The sequence below is a fragment of the Podarcis filfolensis genome (genome assembly GCF_964270895.1).
Source record: "Podarcis filfolensis genome assembly, chromosome: 4".
Lineage (NCBI taxonomy): Eukaryota > Metazoa > Chordata > Lepidosauria > Squamata > Lacertidae > Podarcis > Podarcis filfolensis.
The window spans coordinates 30,030,482-30,047,150 of NC_139607.1; the positions used below are offsets into that span (position 1 = coordinate 30,030,482).

Consider the following 16,669-nt stretch of genomic DNA (forward strand, 5'->3'; position numbering starts at 1 on the left):
TCCTTCCCTCTCCTCACAAGCGAATGACGATTCCCCTCAGAACGCCGAGCCGGCGCTGCGCAGGCGCGGAACCTCTCTTAGACCCCGCCTTCCGGGGGCGGGGCGGAGCGGCTGCCGCTCCCCGGCGGAGCCTCCCCGCTGTTCTCCCGGCCGCTGCGCCGGTTGTGTCTCCCCGTTTCCTGGTCCCCGCGGCTCCTCCGCCCTCGCATGGCGAATGGGAGGCGCGGCAGGGACCGGGTGTCGCCGGCGCTGCTGGGCGGCCCCTTCGGCGCGCGGGGGGCCGAGACGGAGGCGGAGTCGGCCGAAGAGGAGGTGGTAGTGGCGGCGACGCCGCTGCGGATGCCCTCGGTGCCGTCGACGTCGTCCTTGCGCGGCGGCGGAGGGGTCGCCTGGCCCAGCCGCTTCGTCCTCTGCCTCTACGCCGTGGGCTTCCTGGTGAGCTGGGCCTCGGCGGGCAAGGAGGCCGGGGGAGACCCCGGGGCCGGCAGGCGAAGCCCCCTGAGGGGGTCGGGGAGAGAGAGGACAGACCTCTCTCAGAAACTCCCCCCCTTGAACTCGTGCCAACCGAGGAGAATGCACTCTGCACATGTTCAGAGGCGCGCGCGCGCACTGCACCGCTGGCTCCTCGCCAGCTATAAAGCCTGCCACTAAAAAAACAGTCTTTTCTTCCCCCAAACTTGGGCCGCCCACCTGCTTTTGGACTACAGTTTTCCCCATCGTCCCTGACCACTGGCCCTGCTGGCTAGGGATGGCAATGTTTTAGGAACAAAATAAAAAATAAAATTCCTTCCAGTAGCACCTTAGAGACCAACTAAGTTTATTGGTAGGAGCTTTCGTGTGCATGCGCACATGCCATAAGCATAGCTGTCAACTTTCAGATTTGAAAATAAGGGATCAGCAGCCTTGCCTGTCCCGGGGACAGTCTACAGGATATCTAACAATCCGGGATATCAGCGGGAAACGGCGCTGGAATAAGGGAATTTCCTGCAAAAAAAAGGAAGGTTGACAGCTATGGCCATAAGCACCAAATGTACACAGCCGTTTGGAACGCAGAAATAAAGAAAAGTCATCAAAGCATCAAATCTAGCATGCGGGGTAGGGGGCGCCTAAGTTATATAATTCAGCATTTGAATGATTGGTATAAGTAACTATTATAATTTGGTGTTATAATGAGGCTATTATTGGATTGTAATTGAAAATTAATCAAATGGTACAGTGGTACCACCAGGGATGATTTGGGGGCACATGTCCTGGACCATGCCACTGCAGAATGATCAGGACAGCCCTTCTCTCAGATGCAGTAGGGCTAGTTTATCACATCTGTAAGTGAAGTGATGCACAATGCTGTCTTGAAGAGTTCCTTCAGGCCTAAAATCCTAATGGCGTACACCATTAGGTGTACACACTACTTCAGCAACCATGCCACATAATTCGCACACCCTCCCCACCCCCATAGTCCAGAGGTGTTCCTTAAATGGGAGTTTTATAAGCAAGTGTGGTCATATTTGTTTTATATTGAATAAAACCCGGGGACAGGTCTTTTCCTTGGGACGCAACAATAGAACGTGAAGCAAAAGCAAGTGATTACACAATGTACTAGGTTTCTTTGTTGTGCAAAAGTTGCTGTGAAATTACAGTGTCAGTACATAACTACATCACAGTGCATAACTGGCCTGGGTATATATATGCTTAAGTCGCTGAAAATCTGTGTTGTCTGTTTCCAGGATTTCTTTGGTGTCAGCATGATTGTCCCCTTATTAAGCCTTCACATCAAGTCTATAGGAGCAAGCCCAACAGTTGCAGGAGTGGTAGGTGAGCACGTCATCTAACCTTGTAAGCAATTGGAGGAAGTGTGCCTTCCTTTTCAGCGAAAGGCTGTGGAAACCAGCCAGTCCGAAGCAGCAGGGTCTCACTCAGAAGCCTCTGGTATAAAAATGGGCAAGTTGTCATTTAAGTTAGCAACAGTTGTTAATGGATCTGGGGATAGAAAATGAAAGACTTCCCTATACCCTGCTAAGCAGCCAGCAGTGAGGGCCTTTTCTTGAAAGTCTGTCTGTGACATCACAAGGCTGCCTCTTGAACAACTGACTTACTTGAAAGCCTTTAGCACAGAGCACCTTTCACCAGTTTGGGTTGGTGTGCCCAGCTGAGACTTCTGGATGGAGATAGTCTGGCCATAGTTACCCGTACGCTTGTTACATCCCACCTGAAGTACTGCAAAGCATTATACACTGTGTTCTCTATGAAAATGGTTCTGAAACTTCAGTTAGAGCAGGTTGTGCTGAGCAAAGTTTTGGTTGTTTATTTGCATCATATCTTGCCAACCATAGAACTTCTCTGGCTGCCTATTGACTTCTGGGCCCAGTTTAAAGTGCTGGTGCTTCTTTTTAAAGCCCTAAATAGTATTTGAAGGAATACCTTCCCTCCCGTACCAGCTGCCCACACACTAAAGTCACGTGGGCAAGTCCCTTTATTTCAGTGAGTCTTCTCTGAGCATTACATAGTTGGATATCACCCTTTGTGATTATCATAAAAGAAACAGAAAGTCTAATGACTAAACCAGTTGTTATTTACATTTTGCATTACGTTACTAGTAAGGCGGGAAGAAGCTGGGCTTAATTATACCATAGGGGGGAAATCCACTACAACTGTTGTTTAGATATTAAATCTGTAAGGAAGAATCCTACAGAGAACATGCCAGGAGTCATATAATATCTCAGAGCTCCATCTCTACCTTCAGAGCCAGTGTTGGATTCTCCCTTTGGTGGAAACATCTAACTACCACCAGAGCTCTGGCATTGGTAGAGCCAAAGGCAGGTGGGGGGCGAATTGGAAACAGTTTGGGGGGCATGTTGGGCAAGACCAGGAATTGGCCTGGATCCAAACCATATTAGCAACCCAGGATGTTCCCAAACTGGGGAGATATTTAGAAAACTTTGTGAATTTCCTACAGTTTCCAGTGGGAAGGAAATGGTTGGTTGGTTGGTTTAAAAAATCAACAACCAGAAAAAGCGCAGAAAAGTGCAAAAGTGCTCCTCTGCCTTTGTTTCCACTCTGCTGATAAGAGCCCTGATGAGAGCTTTGTCTAAGGCAATCAATCTCTGGGGCTTGCCTCCCCTTCCTTAGAACTGCAGCTTGAGTATGCTTAGTTGATGGCCATCACCACAGCTTATGATAGTGGAATTCGTATGTTTTATGTGAAGAAATGCTTCCTTTTCTCCTGAACCTATTCCAGTAATTTGCACTGATGTACCTGTGCTCTAACTTATTGAAGACAATTTCTTTTTTTCTTTCTCACCACTGTTTTCACACTATTTATATTCCCATGTGCAAGTCAAAGTGAATTATTCCAAACTACTTTATGCATGTCAGCATCAGGAGACCCCAAAATCAAACCCTGAGTTTATAACTAAGGACTCAACACATTACAATCACTTAATTACGCAGTAAGAATGTCAGTGGTTTGCCTTTATTGTGTTCAAATACATGCCAATGAGTTTTTACTTTACTGTAAAACCTCCAGTCTACTATACCGTTCCATTGCATTGCCACCAAAGAGAACTCTGATCCGAATTAAACTTGTCTCATAAATAAACCTACAAAAGTTACCAGCCTGCAGCAGCCTGCTGATTTGTATGCTGCATACAGAGAAGGGGGACTTCCTTTTTCTTGTGATTGCTTCGTTTTGTGCTATGTTTGCTCCATCCCTCCTCCACCAATTTGCTCTCATATTTGTGGAATTCCATGCGCTTGCCTTCATGCAGTTCCTTGTTGCTAGTAGACAGGTGATACGCTTCAATGGCCTTTTTCCAAATTCAAACAAAAATGATATATCTGGAAGCGTTTCTTTTAGTAAAATTTAGAAACATGCTATTTCTCAAAGTTCTGAAAGTTCTGAAGTTTTGCTGTGCACAATTCTGGCCTTTAGTATATGTAACTATGCACTGTACTTGCCCAGTACAAACTGCATCCTGTCATGGCCTCTTAAGATCAGCTGCCATCTGCCGCCCATGTCTGAATCAAGGACAGATAAGTTGTGGCCCTCCAGGTGTTGTTGAACTGCAACTCCCACCAACCCTGGCCCTTGACCATTTTAGACGGGGTTAATGGGAGTTGCTGTCTCTAAATCTGATGGGCACCATGTTGGGAAAGGTGTGTTAAAATGGCATTGGTTCATAGACTGTTCCTGATTGGTTCAATGTTCCACGGCTGCAGAGTTCCATTGGGCTCAAGCAGTGGATTCAAGCTTCCCACACAAATTTGTGGGAAGGCAACCCCACACAGATTTGTCTGGCATCATATCCCAAGTATTGCAGAAAATATAAGGCATACCTTGGCTTCTTTCAGTGAGTTATTCATACCTCTTCTTTCATCTGTCTTTGACACAGACTCACTAAATGGTGGGGTTTTTCCTATTTTTTTATTTTATTTTTAAATTACCTAGCCGGAAGAGTCAGTGAGCCAAAGTTTGCAGCTGGAACAAGTCAGGATATATTTTCCCCCTTCATTGAAAATCTGCAAAAGGCACTCGATATCTTTTTGTACGCAACCGCGCCAGCTAAAATAGTACCGTATATGCAAACAAATGGGGAGCAGGAGAAGAGATACCCACAAAAGAAATTTGGCAGAACAAATTGATAGAATACATAGAACTAGTAACCATGACCAGGAAACTAAGGAATAAGGATGAGTTAAAGAGAAGAGTGGAGGTGTTCTGGAGATTATTTTAGAGGGTACAATATGCAATTTAACCTACAAGTAGGAGTTAACATATGAGCAGCAGATAACATCAAAAAAGGAAGACTTGAGATGATAATGGGTGAAATATCAGGATATCCCTCAGATCCAGATTTCCCTAGAATGTCACAGAGAGATGGATTGGGAAGTCTTAGGAAAAGAGCTAAGTGGTGGATAACATAAGATGTGTGTATAAAAGCTGGTAAATTGCGTAAATAAAAGTTAGACTTGCACACATAAAGGTTTTTTAAAAAAGAAAGTCTATGAAGTTATAATTCTACTCTGATTTTTAAAAATGCTTCCTTCACTTTTAGGATCTTTATATGGCGTTCTGCAGCTCATTTCCAGTACCTTAGTGGTAAGTTTGGTCACCATTTTTAATGTCTGGAATAGTGTGGTGCAGTAGACAGAATGTTGTATTTAAATACAGGCATTCCAGCTTCAATTTCTTGTTGAACTCTTTAGCTTATTGGGTCGCTGTGAGTAAGTCAGTATCTCTCAGCTGAGCCTGTCCCATAAGGTTAGTGCGACAATACATACATATGCTGTGGAAGTGATGTGATAAAAACTGATCAAATTAAAAGTGTATTTTTTGAGTGGGATGCATAGTGACAGAGCTGGCATCTAAGAGCTCCATGGGTAGGCAAACTAAGGCTTGAGGGCCGGATCCACCTGAATCGCCTTCTAAATCCGGCCCGTGGACGGTCTGAGAATCAGTGTGTTTTTACATGAGTAGAATGTGTTCTTTTATTCTAAATGCATCTCTGGGTTATTTGTGGGGCATAGGAATTCGTTCATTTTCTTTTTCCAAAATATATTCCGGACCCTGACAAGGTCTGAGGGACAGTGGACCCCTGTCTGCTAAACAAATGTAGGGGAGCTTCCATTGTTGTTCAACAAATGACCACCATATGGCAAACTGTATTTGAAACTCCTCAATTTCAAAAGCAATTTGTTGTGCATTATAGGTAGCCTCTTGGGCTGCCTTTATTTTTGGAGACAACAGAGTAATTAAACCATTACTTCAGATTAATTTTGAAATTTACGCATGTACTTCAAAATAAGAAGCTGCCCTTTCTGTAGCTGGACTTTACTTATTTATTGTTGTTACTGCAGTTCTAGAAAATTATCTAATACATCAGGGAAATGCCATGCGGTTCTTTAGCTTTTACAGGATGGGGTCCCTAAATGGTGGCATTTAGGTTCTTCCTCCCCCCCTTAATCCCAGCCTATAACCAAATGTTTATGTCTCCCCCTCCTTTTCTATAGCTCCAACACCAACCCAAGCAAAAATTGCTTGTTCAAACCAGATATCACAAAACACATTTTTACGTTTGTAATCATACCCGTGTTCAGTACCAGTCAGTGCCACTATCTATCTAAAATATCAACTTCTTTATTTAGCTTAACTGTTATTGTCACACTATGTTAAGAGAGTGAAATTATTATCAGAACGCATTAATGAAAAGGGTTGAGCAACAACCCCACCCCTTCAATTAATGTTATTTATAATTCCATGGAAATAGGAAGTAGGCAGCTGTGTTGATTTGAACAGGCTCCTTCTGTATTATCCAGGGATCCTGGAGTGATGTGGTGGGAAGACCTTATTGCCTACTTGTCTGCATTATCTTCAGCGCATTGGGTTATTTTATGCTTAGCGTCTCCAGCAATGTGGTTTTATTTGCTGTTGCCCGGATTTTTGTGGGTAAGTAGCTGCTTGGCTATTCATACCCGAGCTCAGTTCATCTTTCAATCAGTAGTGGATAATCATAGCATAGTTCATTCCTCTTTCTTCTGAGAAGCACAAATTCTGAAGAGTTAAATGCATTATATGTAATAGAGCCAGTTAAGCACTTTTAATACCATTTTTCCCCAGTGAGAAAGCTATATTTCTCCCATTTTAATTAAGGGGACAAGATTTGAAACGAGGGCCATGGTATGCCCATTCTTGCTATGAGTGATAGAATTATTCAGTGTTGGGCTGTTCTTACTTTTAGGATAGCTTTATCCTTCAAAAAAACCTTCCTAGGGTAGCTTACATTTGTTGTTGTTGCCACAGTCAAAAGTTCCCAAAATGCAACCTTTTAATTTCATTATGGCATCATTGGTTAGCAAAGTGGGAGCATCTTGTCCTCCAGCCCTGCAGTAAAGCTAGCAACATTGCAAAGTATCTCCCGCCGGCTGTTTGCTAAAGGTATAGGAAATCTCTAAACAAGAACAGAAACAGCAGTCAGTTGCAAAAAGTACATCCTAGTGGGTAAAGGGCACCAGGGAGATCCGGGTTCAAATCTTCACTCGGTCAGGAGGCTGGTTAGTTACTTTTGGACCTGTTGCACGCAAGCTCAGCTGAACCTTGCTCACAGGGCCTTTGTGAGGATTTGAGGGAAAGGCAGAATAAAAATGTGATAGAAACCATGAATTGCAATATTTTTAAGGCTGATATTATAGTTTCACAATATAAGCTATTTGATTTAATTTTGTCTTAAAAATAATCTTAAGTATCAGTGATTTTCTTCTCATAACACTAATGCCCAACTTTAAAATGATCACACAATTAGTCACTTCTGGGGAGGAAGAAGAAGAGTTTGGATTTGATATTCCACTTTATCACTACCCGAAGGAGTCTCAAAGCGGCTAACAATCTCCTTTTCCCTTCCTCCCCGACAACAAACACTCTGTGAGGTGAGTGGGGCTGAGAGACTTCAGAGAAGTGTGACTATCCCAAGCTAGAAATTGAAAAGGAAATTTTATTGCATTTTCAACTTTTCTTTGCTGCCTTTATGACATGGGTTTGACAGTTTGGGATCTGCACTTCTCTAAGTAAATTTCTTCTCTAAACACATTTCTCGTTCGTTTCTAGGTATTTTCAAACACACACACTCAGTTTCCAAAGTTCTCATCTCTGACTTGGTTTCTGAGAAGGACCGCCTCCGAGTAATAGGACATTTCAACGCCGCTGCCAGTATTGGTTTCATTCTGGGGCCTGTTGTTGGAGGCTACCTTACGGAGCTCGAGGGGGGCTTTTATATCACAGCTTTCATGTGTGCCTCCATTTTCATCTTGAATGCTGGTATGTTGCTTGATATTTGTCTCTTGATGCCCCTCCTTTTACAACATAAATGTTGTTGTTGTTATCAGTCTTTTGTATATTTATTGACCAACTGCAATAGTTGCATCAATTACGGATGGGGAACCTACAGCTCACAGACCCTCTCCATTTGTCCCCTGGGCCATTTTGGCCAGATGATATCCATTTGCCCTACAAGTAATTGTCAGATCTCCATAGGCAGCATTCTGTTGTAGCCAATATAATAGATTCAGGTAGGTAGCCGTGTTGGTCTGACGCAGTTGAAATAAATAAAAAAATTGTCCAGTAGCACCTTAGAGACCAACTAAGTTTGTTCTGGGTAAAAATCTGAAGAAGTGTGCATGCACACAAAAGCTTATACCCAGAACAAACTTAGTTGGTCTCTAAGGTGCTACTGGACAATTTTTGTATTTATTTCCAATATAATAGGTAGCAGTGTGCGCTTGGTTGTGGCATGCATATGTTGCCCACAACAGTTTCTCTGCTTTGCCCCCAAAGTTTGGCTCCATCTTACGTCGGGCCTGTGTAATACATTTCGATGGGCACTAGGTTATTTCTAGAAAACCGGCAGCACAGCCTCGATTTGTAAAGGTGTCTCAATTTCCTTTGCAGGTGTTTTCTGGATTCTGCTATGGCTTGAAAAGAAGAAGCATGGTAATGACTGGAGCATTATTAACCCAGCAAAAGGCAGTCCCTTACCAGTGGCAAAGCTCAGCTTGCAGAAGGACCCTCTATCTCGCGAAGCCACAAGGAACAGTACACACCCCCAGACCTCTTGGGCTCAGATTGTCTCTGTGTTGAAGAGGATTCGCAGCATTACCCGTTCTGATCTGCGGGACGTCTTCCTGGTACGGCTACTGATGTCGATCGCAGTCATGCTTTACCATAGCAATTTTGTCTTGGCACTTGAAGAGAGGTTTGGGATCAAACCTAAACTCACCGGTTACCTCATAAGCTACAGCAGCGCACTTGGAGTGGCTGCTGGCTTTCTGCTCGGACCAATTACAAGACTATATAAGCACAACACCTACGCCATCTTACTGCGGTCCACCATCTTCACCTGCGTGCTCACGATGATATATTCTCTCTCGAAGAACGTCTGGGCGGTGGTCCTGTCCTCCACCTTTTTAGCATTTTCGACCACCATCGGACGTACTTGCATTACTGATCTTGAGCTGACTTTGGGGGGGGACCACGCCAGTGGTATGCTCATAGGTGTCGGTCAGTCGGTCTCGGCCGTCGGCCGCATACTTTCCCCTCTTCTGTCAGGAATCGCCCAGGAGTTCAGCCCTTGTGGGCCCCCCATTCTCGGGGGCCTGTTGGGATTTATAGCTGTTCTCATCATGGTCCTCAACAAATCACGATACACAGTCATCAGGGGCGCCAGAGTTAAAATGAGATAAGCTGTTAGTGCTGCTACTTAAAAAAGCAACACAACTGAGAGAAATGAAAATGTTAAGGGTTCAGGAGGACTGTTGTTGGGACGCTTTATAACGAAACACTATAGCGTCAAGGAAAGAACAGTTCCCTTATCTTTCATCCTGACCAGTAAACTTAACAGGTAAATTTGAGGCTGGTGAAGGGGCGTTAATTCACACAGCTAAGAAGAAATCTTGCTGGTTGTAGTGCAAAGTGAAAGTTGCTGAACATTACATCTATTCAAATAATTTTAAATTGTGATTAAAATCCTGGTGTATGATTTTTTAAAAAACAAGTATGACAATAGGACTAGAGCCTGACTCCAGGTATCTGGTGTCATTCCAAAAGAAAAAAGGAGAATGGAAGAGATGTTATCCGTTTCTGCTGTGGTCCAGTTAGATCTCAAAATGTGGGGCAGACTTCCTTCAAGCCTCACACATTCTTGCCAGAAGATGCAGGGCAAGGTTTGGACTTTCTGCAGGGCTGTGGTCCTTGTATATGCTTGCAGAGGGAATGAATTTGTAGTTAACAGGCAATTTATTAAAGGTGGTGTTCTACTGGTTGTGCCATCTTGGTTTGGAACAATTCTAACACTGAACACTTACTGGGGAAGGGGACCTTAATGACGAGTGTGCTTTCGACTTGGGAAGAATACTACCACTCAGGGTCATCAGCTGTGGGGTTTACAAAGCCGCAGCAAAGACTCAAAAGCAGGAAGAGTCCATATTAGGGGTTTTCAAGGAGTTTCCTACCTCCTCCTTTGCTACAGGACATCCTAAGCAAATCGTTTCCTCTTTATTATGGTTTCCTGAAGTGTTGTGTTTCAAGGAATGCATGTTTCCTTTATACTTGAAATAGTACAGGAATGGGGAAAGGCTGCTCTCTGCAGCAGACATCCTTAAAGGAGGCTTGTGACGGCGGCCACATATTTAAAAGAGAGTTTTAACTTGCTTGGTGGCAATTTTGTTGTTGAGTTTGGGGGCTTGGAGGAATTACCTGGTCAGGTTTGTCAGGAGCATTGGTTTCGTACCAAGTGTAATAATGTGATGTAACATGAGAGCATTGAAGCTGGAATCTGTATTACATGTAACTCAAACCTCAAGAGCCACAAACCTTAAACTAACGGTATGCCTTTTTGAAAACAAGTAGATGGAGCTTGCTTCAAAAATATATAGATAAGGATGTCCCTGTTTTGTATTCATCCGTCTTTGATCAGCTGCTTGAAATAGAAACAATTGTCCAATCAACTCCAGCTGAAATATTATGAAATATGGCCTGCTTTTTAGTTAAAATGGCACTGGCACAGGCTTGGACAACTTGGTCCCACTAAAATTAATGCATATTGTAGACTGCAATCTGAGGGAGGCAGCAAAAACAAGAACGCTTGGTAGGCTGCACTCATTTAATAAAACAGATAAGAAAAAAATGTGATGCAGTTACAAAACAGGCAAGATAGAATTGTCATCTGTACTAAGGCTGCAATTCTAAGCGTATTTATTTAGGGCCTAACTACATATTGCACACAAAAGCAAGGAAATAAACCTTGATGGCCTCACCATCCCGAAAAGCTAGTTGGCAAGGGATGATGTTGAACATTTTTTCTGCCTGCTGCTTCTGCACTCCAGGTTGCACCTCTTCCGCTTTTACTCTCCACACCCTCCAAATGAAAGTCCAGTTGCATTTGTCATAAAATTTAAGGCTAGAATTTCAAAGCATGTGAGAGTAGCTGTGGTGAGATGGGGATCAGAGCAAAGAGGTGGTGAGTTGGGAGCTGATTAAGTACCTCTGCCCAAGTGTAGATGCATTCTGTTCTTAGGAACCTTTGCTTGCTTTAGTGCCGTCCAGGAAGAGGCTCAATTCCTAGGGAAATGTGCGTATGAACATTTACCTGCTCACAGTTCAAAACTGGTCTGCAAAGTTTCTTTTGAAACTGCGAGCTCAGAAAACAATCTTAACTACTTACATGATGTAGCAGAATAAACATTTAGGAATCATTTCTCGTATCTGTGGAGCATTCAGGACAAAGAACATCTATAAAAAGAGTCCCTCAGGGATGAATTGTACTTCTAATGAAGGCAGTTTAAAATGGCTTCACATTGTTCTCTTGAAAGTTAAGAGCTCTTGGAATTACATAACAATGTTGGTAACTGGAAATAAAAGGGAAAATAATGTCCACCTTTTCTGCTTGTCGTCAGTTATTGTTGTCTATTTGCTCATTATTCCAGCCAAAATAATTGCTGATCTATAAATTGCACATCCCACACAGAGGCTGTTCCAAACAGCTTCCATGTGTTGAGTATTTACACTTGTAAAGTGTTTACACTAATTATTATTATTATTATTATTATTATTATTAGAATTTATATACCGCCTTATACCCGGAGGTCTCAGAGTGATTCACAAAACAAAATCAAAATATAAAAGCACAAAAATATATAATCGAAATAAAAACAATACCCCCCCAAAAAACCCCACATTTTAAAGGGGCACTTGTAGAACAACTTGCTATATGGATTATCAGTTTTCACACCATTACCAACCACTCCTAAGGCTGTTTGAGGTGATTGTGTCGAGAGTCCTGTGGTGGTGGCAAGCGTTGTAGTTTAGCCACGTTCTAAATCACTTAAACATTTCTGTACTAAATGATAAACAATAGTTACATCACATGTATAGAGTTTGGACTTCCTCACTTTGTCACTGCCTGGTTCCTCAAATATTAGTTTGTTATGCGAGGCATAAACTACCCACATTACTCTGCAATCTTCAGTGGGGCTTAATCCAAGGTAAGTATGTACAGGACTCTGTCTCCAAACGATCAACTCTTCTCACAGAGCTTTTAATCACCATTAGCTGATGATTGATACTTTTGTATAAACATGAAGTATTCTGTGTTGGTACAGAGCAAACTGAAAAGAAAGTTGTGTTTTGTATCTTCCAACAGATGGCACTAGAGATTAGGTATTACTTCAGCAGTTCTGCTTTCAAGGCATCCGTAAACTTACTGCAGCACAAACCCAGGAAAAACTAGCCATTTTACCGCCAAATAAAGATGTATTATGCTATTAGAACTGCTTGGGAAATGTTTGTCAAAATCATATTTTTTCATAGCCCCATCCAGTTTATGCTTCATTTCACACTTTGCCATTCTGTATATATATCTTTTCATTTATTAAGCAAATATAACTGTATTTTCCGTGAAATAAAATCCAGATCCATAAAACCTACTGAGAGGATCAAATTCAATTTTGAAGTCAATAAACGAAACAATTTTGGACTGAAAACAACGTATTGAGGTGACTATCCAATCATGAGCTCATTTACTTATTTGTTCAAACTTTGTAGGTTTAAGACAAAAATGACAAAATGCTCCAGAAAAGTGCATATATATTTATAAATTAATATATTTCAAGTGATAAGTTTCAACAACTAAATCCAAAGAGTTGTTGGAATTATCAAGTAGAGGGGCATTTCTGACAATGCATAAGAGCAGTATATTCCCATACCACTTTTCTATTACAGTAAAAAGCATGGCAATAGAAACAAAAGCTTTTCCATTTACATCTTTACATAGTGTTAGAATTTGGGTTTCAGAAGCAACTTCCATATTGCATGGGCAAAATGATAAAGGCTGTACTGCGGCCTTAATCTCTTGCATTTGTTCAGTTTCACAGTTTGCAACACCTAATTGTGTTTCAGTGCATCAGGCACTCTTAGAATTGCTTTCTGAGAATGAATTCTTTTAAAGAGAAGTGCATTGTGCAATTTGTTAGTGCAACTTATACTGCAAACCTGCCACTGGCAAACACACAAAACACAATTTACATTCAAAAGTACTGTATCTAACTGATAAAACTTATCTTCATCGCAGAAGTTTAAAAACAAAATATAAAACAAAATAGTTGCATTATTTGGTTCCACAGAAGGTGAAGATGTTTTTTTCCACATAGTGAAAGAACATGATTTCTTTCCCTCCCATCCCCAACCAGTACCCATGACCTTAAATGGCTCCATCTGTCCAGTTTAAAGTGCCTCCCTCTGCTGTTCATTGTTAATTGCTCCATTTAGCAGCTTTCAATATGGTTTATTCTCGGATTTATCACTAGGCCTTTTTGAAGCCTGTCGGATTAAACGAGGCGGTGGGAGTGGTTTGGCGGGTCCCTCATCTTCCGCTGACTCTTCTTCGTTCAGTGCGCCAAATGCTGGCCTTGGCAAAAGTGGTTGTCTGAAGCCTCTGTTTCCCTGGTTTGCTGTCTCTCTGTTGTTCCTCTCTGTTTCATTTTTCCATTCCATCCTACACTGCTGCTGTCGAAGCCTCTGGTCTCTCAGAATTTTTCCTGCTTGGGATTTCAAATTCAGCACTGTGCTTTGATCAGATTCAGAATCGCTGTCATCCGGTACTGTAAATTAAAGTATATATCAATATATGCAAAACAAAATTTCAGCATGCCCAGTGCTTCACTACGCAAAGTACCATGATGTAACGATGGCCCTATTTGGGGGGTTAATCTAACACCGTTAACAATTATATGAATCGAGAGAGCAGAGTTATGCTTTCCAGTGCAATCATGGTTCCACGCCATGGTGTAGGGGAAAATCATACAGTGGTACCTCAGGTTAAGAACTTAATTCATTCTGGAGGTCCGTTCTTAACCTGAAACTGTTCTTAACCTGAAGCACCACTTTAGCTAATGGGGCCTCCCACTGCCACCACACCACCGCCACACAATTTCTTTTCTCATCCTGAAGCAAAGTTCTTAACCCAAGGTATTATTTCTGGGTTAGCGAAGACTGTAACATGAAGTGTCTGTAACCTGAAGCATCTGTAACTGAGGTACCACTGTACTTGCATAAAGCAAGTGCCCTCCTACACATGTCTGCTTCCCCATATGTAGATTGGGGGCAGCAACAAAGTGAGTTCCCACTGTCCTTCCCCACACATCATGTATTTAATCATGCAAGTGCCCAGGTGTAATGTATTACTAGTTTCCTAAAACTGTGGTGCATTTCATTACCTATGGTCCAGCTTCCTGCCATAGCCAAACACATCCTTACACTCATTTTTTGCCAGCAAGTTTTTATTTGGAATTTAAGGTTTGCCGCAGCAGGGGGCGGGCGGGCGGGCGGTTCCTAATGAAAACGAAAGTTCATGCTGCCACTGCTAATACCAAGTCTTACCACATGAGGGCACAGTCAGCCTCAGTACAGGAAAATGATGGGCGAAGGACATTTCACAGAGGTTTTACCACCCTAGCAACTTAACTTTGGGACACATACCACATTATTCCCCAGCTCTGTAGCGAAAATTGCACAGGCTACCTACCCGAAGCTGCCTATACTACTAGGGTTGCCATATTTCAAACAGTGAAAATGCAGACAGAAAAGTTGTTGATGTCCTCTCCTCTCAAGTGAGAGGTCGCAGGACCAGTGGTCAGGGATAATGGGAACTGTAGTCCAAAAACAACAGCAGAAGACCCAAGTTTGGGAAACACTGATGGTGCATTGGAACTGAGTGCTTATTTACTTTTAAGTAATAATTTTCAAAGCTATCTGTAAGGAATTCTCTGCAGGAGAAGCAGTTGCAAGGTTAGACCTGCAAACAGGAGATATTAAATCAAAGGCACAGAAGCCCTGAGATGTTATATTTGCCTTCCCACACTGGACAGGCTGGTGCTGCAACTGCATTGTGAGGAAAAAGAATTGCCAAACTTCAGGTCTGAGAAAAAACACAGAAAACATTGGGTGGTGATGACTGTATAGGGAAGTTTTTAAAGTTTGATGTTTTACTGTGTTTGATGTTTTAGTTTGCTGGAAGTCACCTAGAGTGGCTGGGGCAACCCAGTCAGATGGACGGCATAAAAATAAATAAATGATGATGATAATGATGAAGCTTGGGAAATCAAAACAGGCAGATAAACAACAACACTGTCGTTATTTTCCTGTTCCAGAGAGAGAACATGACATCTTAGGGCAGCCTTTGAGATGAAAAAAGGTGTTTTGCGACGGCATGTAACTAACAAGCAAGGTCTTAAGCAGGGGTCAGCAAACTTTTTCAGCAGGGGGGCAGTCCGCTGTTCCTCAGACCTTGTGGGGGGCCAGACTATATTTTGAAAAGAAAAAAAAATGAATGAATTCCTATGCCCCACAAATAGCCCAGAGATGCATTTTAAATAAAAGCACACATTCTACTCATGTAAAAACACGCTCATTCCCAGACCGTCTGCGGGCTGGATTTAGAAGGCGAATGGGACGGCCCTGGTCCCCGGAACTTAGTTTGCCTACTCATGGTCTTAAGAGTCTAAGACATTAGACACAGTTGCAAGAATCTGATGAAAATCTGGCTAAGTGTCCTAGTCACCACAGTAACCATTCAAAAGTTGTTGCCATTTGCTTGAACCTGATGTTCACATAACAATTTATTTGTTTATTATTTTTCCTTCACGTGTGTGTGCTGAGTAAGAGATGTTCCGTTTAAAGCAGAGGGTATGAAAGGAACAGGTGAACACAGAATGCAGTGCTATTGGGAACTCAACATTGTGGTGAATCGATGGCTGAGATCCAAAGAATCACACAACTAGCTCCTCACACCCCGGGCCTTTGGGATTGTGGTTCTACAAGCAGGCACCTCCCTTACTGCTTTGGAAACAATGGAGCCGTTCCAAAGCAGTTCATGGCTGGGAATCTGCAGCGCAAAGGAGGAAAGCCAAGAATGGTACTGTACGTTCAAACCTTTGGGTGTGTCTAAAGTAGCTTTGGATCCAGGCCTAGGGCTATAAAGTCAGAGGCAGACAATAAGTTTTCTTTCCCCCTCCCTGAAAATTAAAGGTGCAGTGATAGAGCCACTTCATCCCATGTTCCACTTTTGTCCCTGGCCAAACAAGTTTGGTAGGTTTTTGTGGAGATAAGATCTATAATATAAGGCCTAAAGGATGGGGGTGTGCCGCAGAGGCAAATATGGCTCCATCATACCCCTTTCCAGGGCTGGGGCTTCAGCCAGATAACGTCCCTTCCTGCTAGGTGTACCTCCCTGCTAGAGTCTCCTTCCTTCCTCTCCCTTTTTCTCTAAATAGAATGCAGGCAGCAGCAGCTGCTCATCCTTGCCACTGTTGGTCACTCATCTGAGCAGGTAAGCAGCTGCCATCCCAATGGCTACCATGCTATCCCTTGAGTATATACAGTGGTACCTCGGGTTAAGTACTTAATTCGTTCCGGAGGTCCGTTCTTAACCTGAAACTGTTCTTAACCTGAAGAACCACTTTAGCTAATGGGGCCTCCTGCTGCCGCTGCACCGCTGGAGCACAATTTCTGTTCTCATCCTGAAGCAAAGTTCTTAACCCGAGGTAGTATTTCTGGGTTAGCGGAGTCTGTAACCTGAAGCGTATGTAACTCAAGGTACCACTGTACAAACATACTACAGTGGTACCTCAG

At 42.9% G+C, this 16,669-nt stretch overlaps 2 protein-coding genes across 6 annotated transcripts in view; one reads left to right on the forward strand and one right to left on the reverse strand.

Moving 5' to 3' along the window:
• MFSD9 (major facilitator superfamily domain containing 9) lies at window positions 1-11,417 on the forward strand. Of its 3 annotated transcripts, none has more exons than XM_083610752.1 (6): window positions 1-435; window positions 1,725-1,812; window positions 5,052-5,095; window positions 6,313-6,442; window positions 7,598-7,807; window positions 8,438-11,417. In XM_083610752.1, the coding sequence occupies exons 1-6, from the start codon at window positions 208-210 to the stop codon at window positions 9,226-9,228; spliced, it is 1,491 nt and encodes a 496-aa protein (XP_083466878.1). In that variant the 5' UTR covers window positions 1-207; the 3' UTR covers window positions 9,229-11,417. The 3 variants fall into 3 exon arrangements, with proteins under 3 accessions (XP_083466878.1, XP_083466876.1, XP_083466877.1); XM_083610750.1 differs by having other exon boundaries at window positions 9-435; window positions 1,725-1,808; XM_083610751.1 differs by lacking the exon at window positions 1,725-1,812 and having other exon boundaries at window positions 9-435.
• A 647-nt stretch (window positions 11,418-12,064) lies between these two features.
• SLC9A2 (solute carrier family 9 member A2) overlaps window positions 12,065-16,669 on the reverse strand; it is a 28,672-nt gene continuing 24,067 nt past the window's right edge. For all 3 annotated transcript variants that reach the window (XM_083610623.1, XM_083610624.1, XM_083610625.1), the window contains one exon: window positions 12,065-13,641. In XM_083610623.1, the coding sequence (XP_083466749.1) occupies window positions 13,316-13,641 (326 nt within the window). In that variant the 3' untranslated portion in view covers window positions 12,065-13,315. The remainder of the gene's footprint in view (window positions 13,642-16,669) is intronic.

Excerpts from the sequence above, each read along its gene's own strand:
- MFSD9 (XM_083610750.1), top strand. The coding sequence starts at position 24 with ATGACGATTCCCCTCAGAACGCCGAGCCGGCGCTGCGCAGGCGCGGAA. Across the intron at positions 5,096-6,312 it reads TCATTTCCAGTACCTTAGTG|GGATCCTGGAGTGATGTGGT; the intron begins GTAAGTTTGGTC and ends TGTATTATCCAG. Across the intron at positions 6,443-7,597 it reads TGTTGCCCGGATTTTTGTGG|GTATTTTCAAACACACACAC; the intron begins GTAAGTAGCTGC and ends GTTCGTTTCTAG.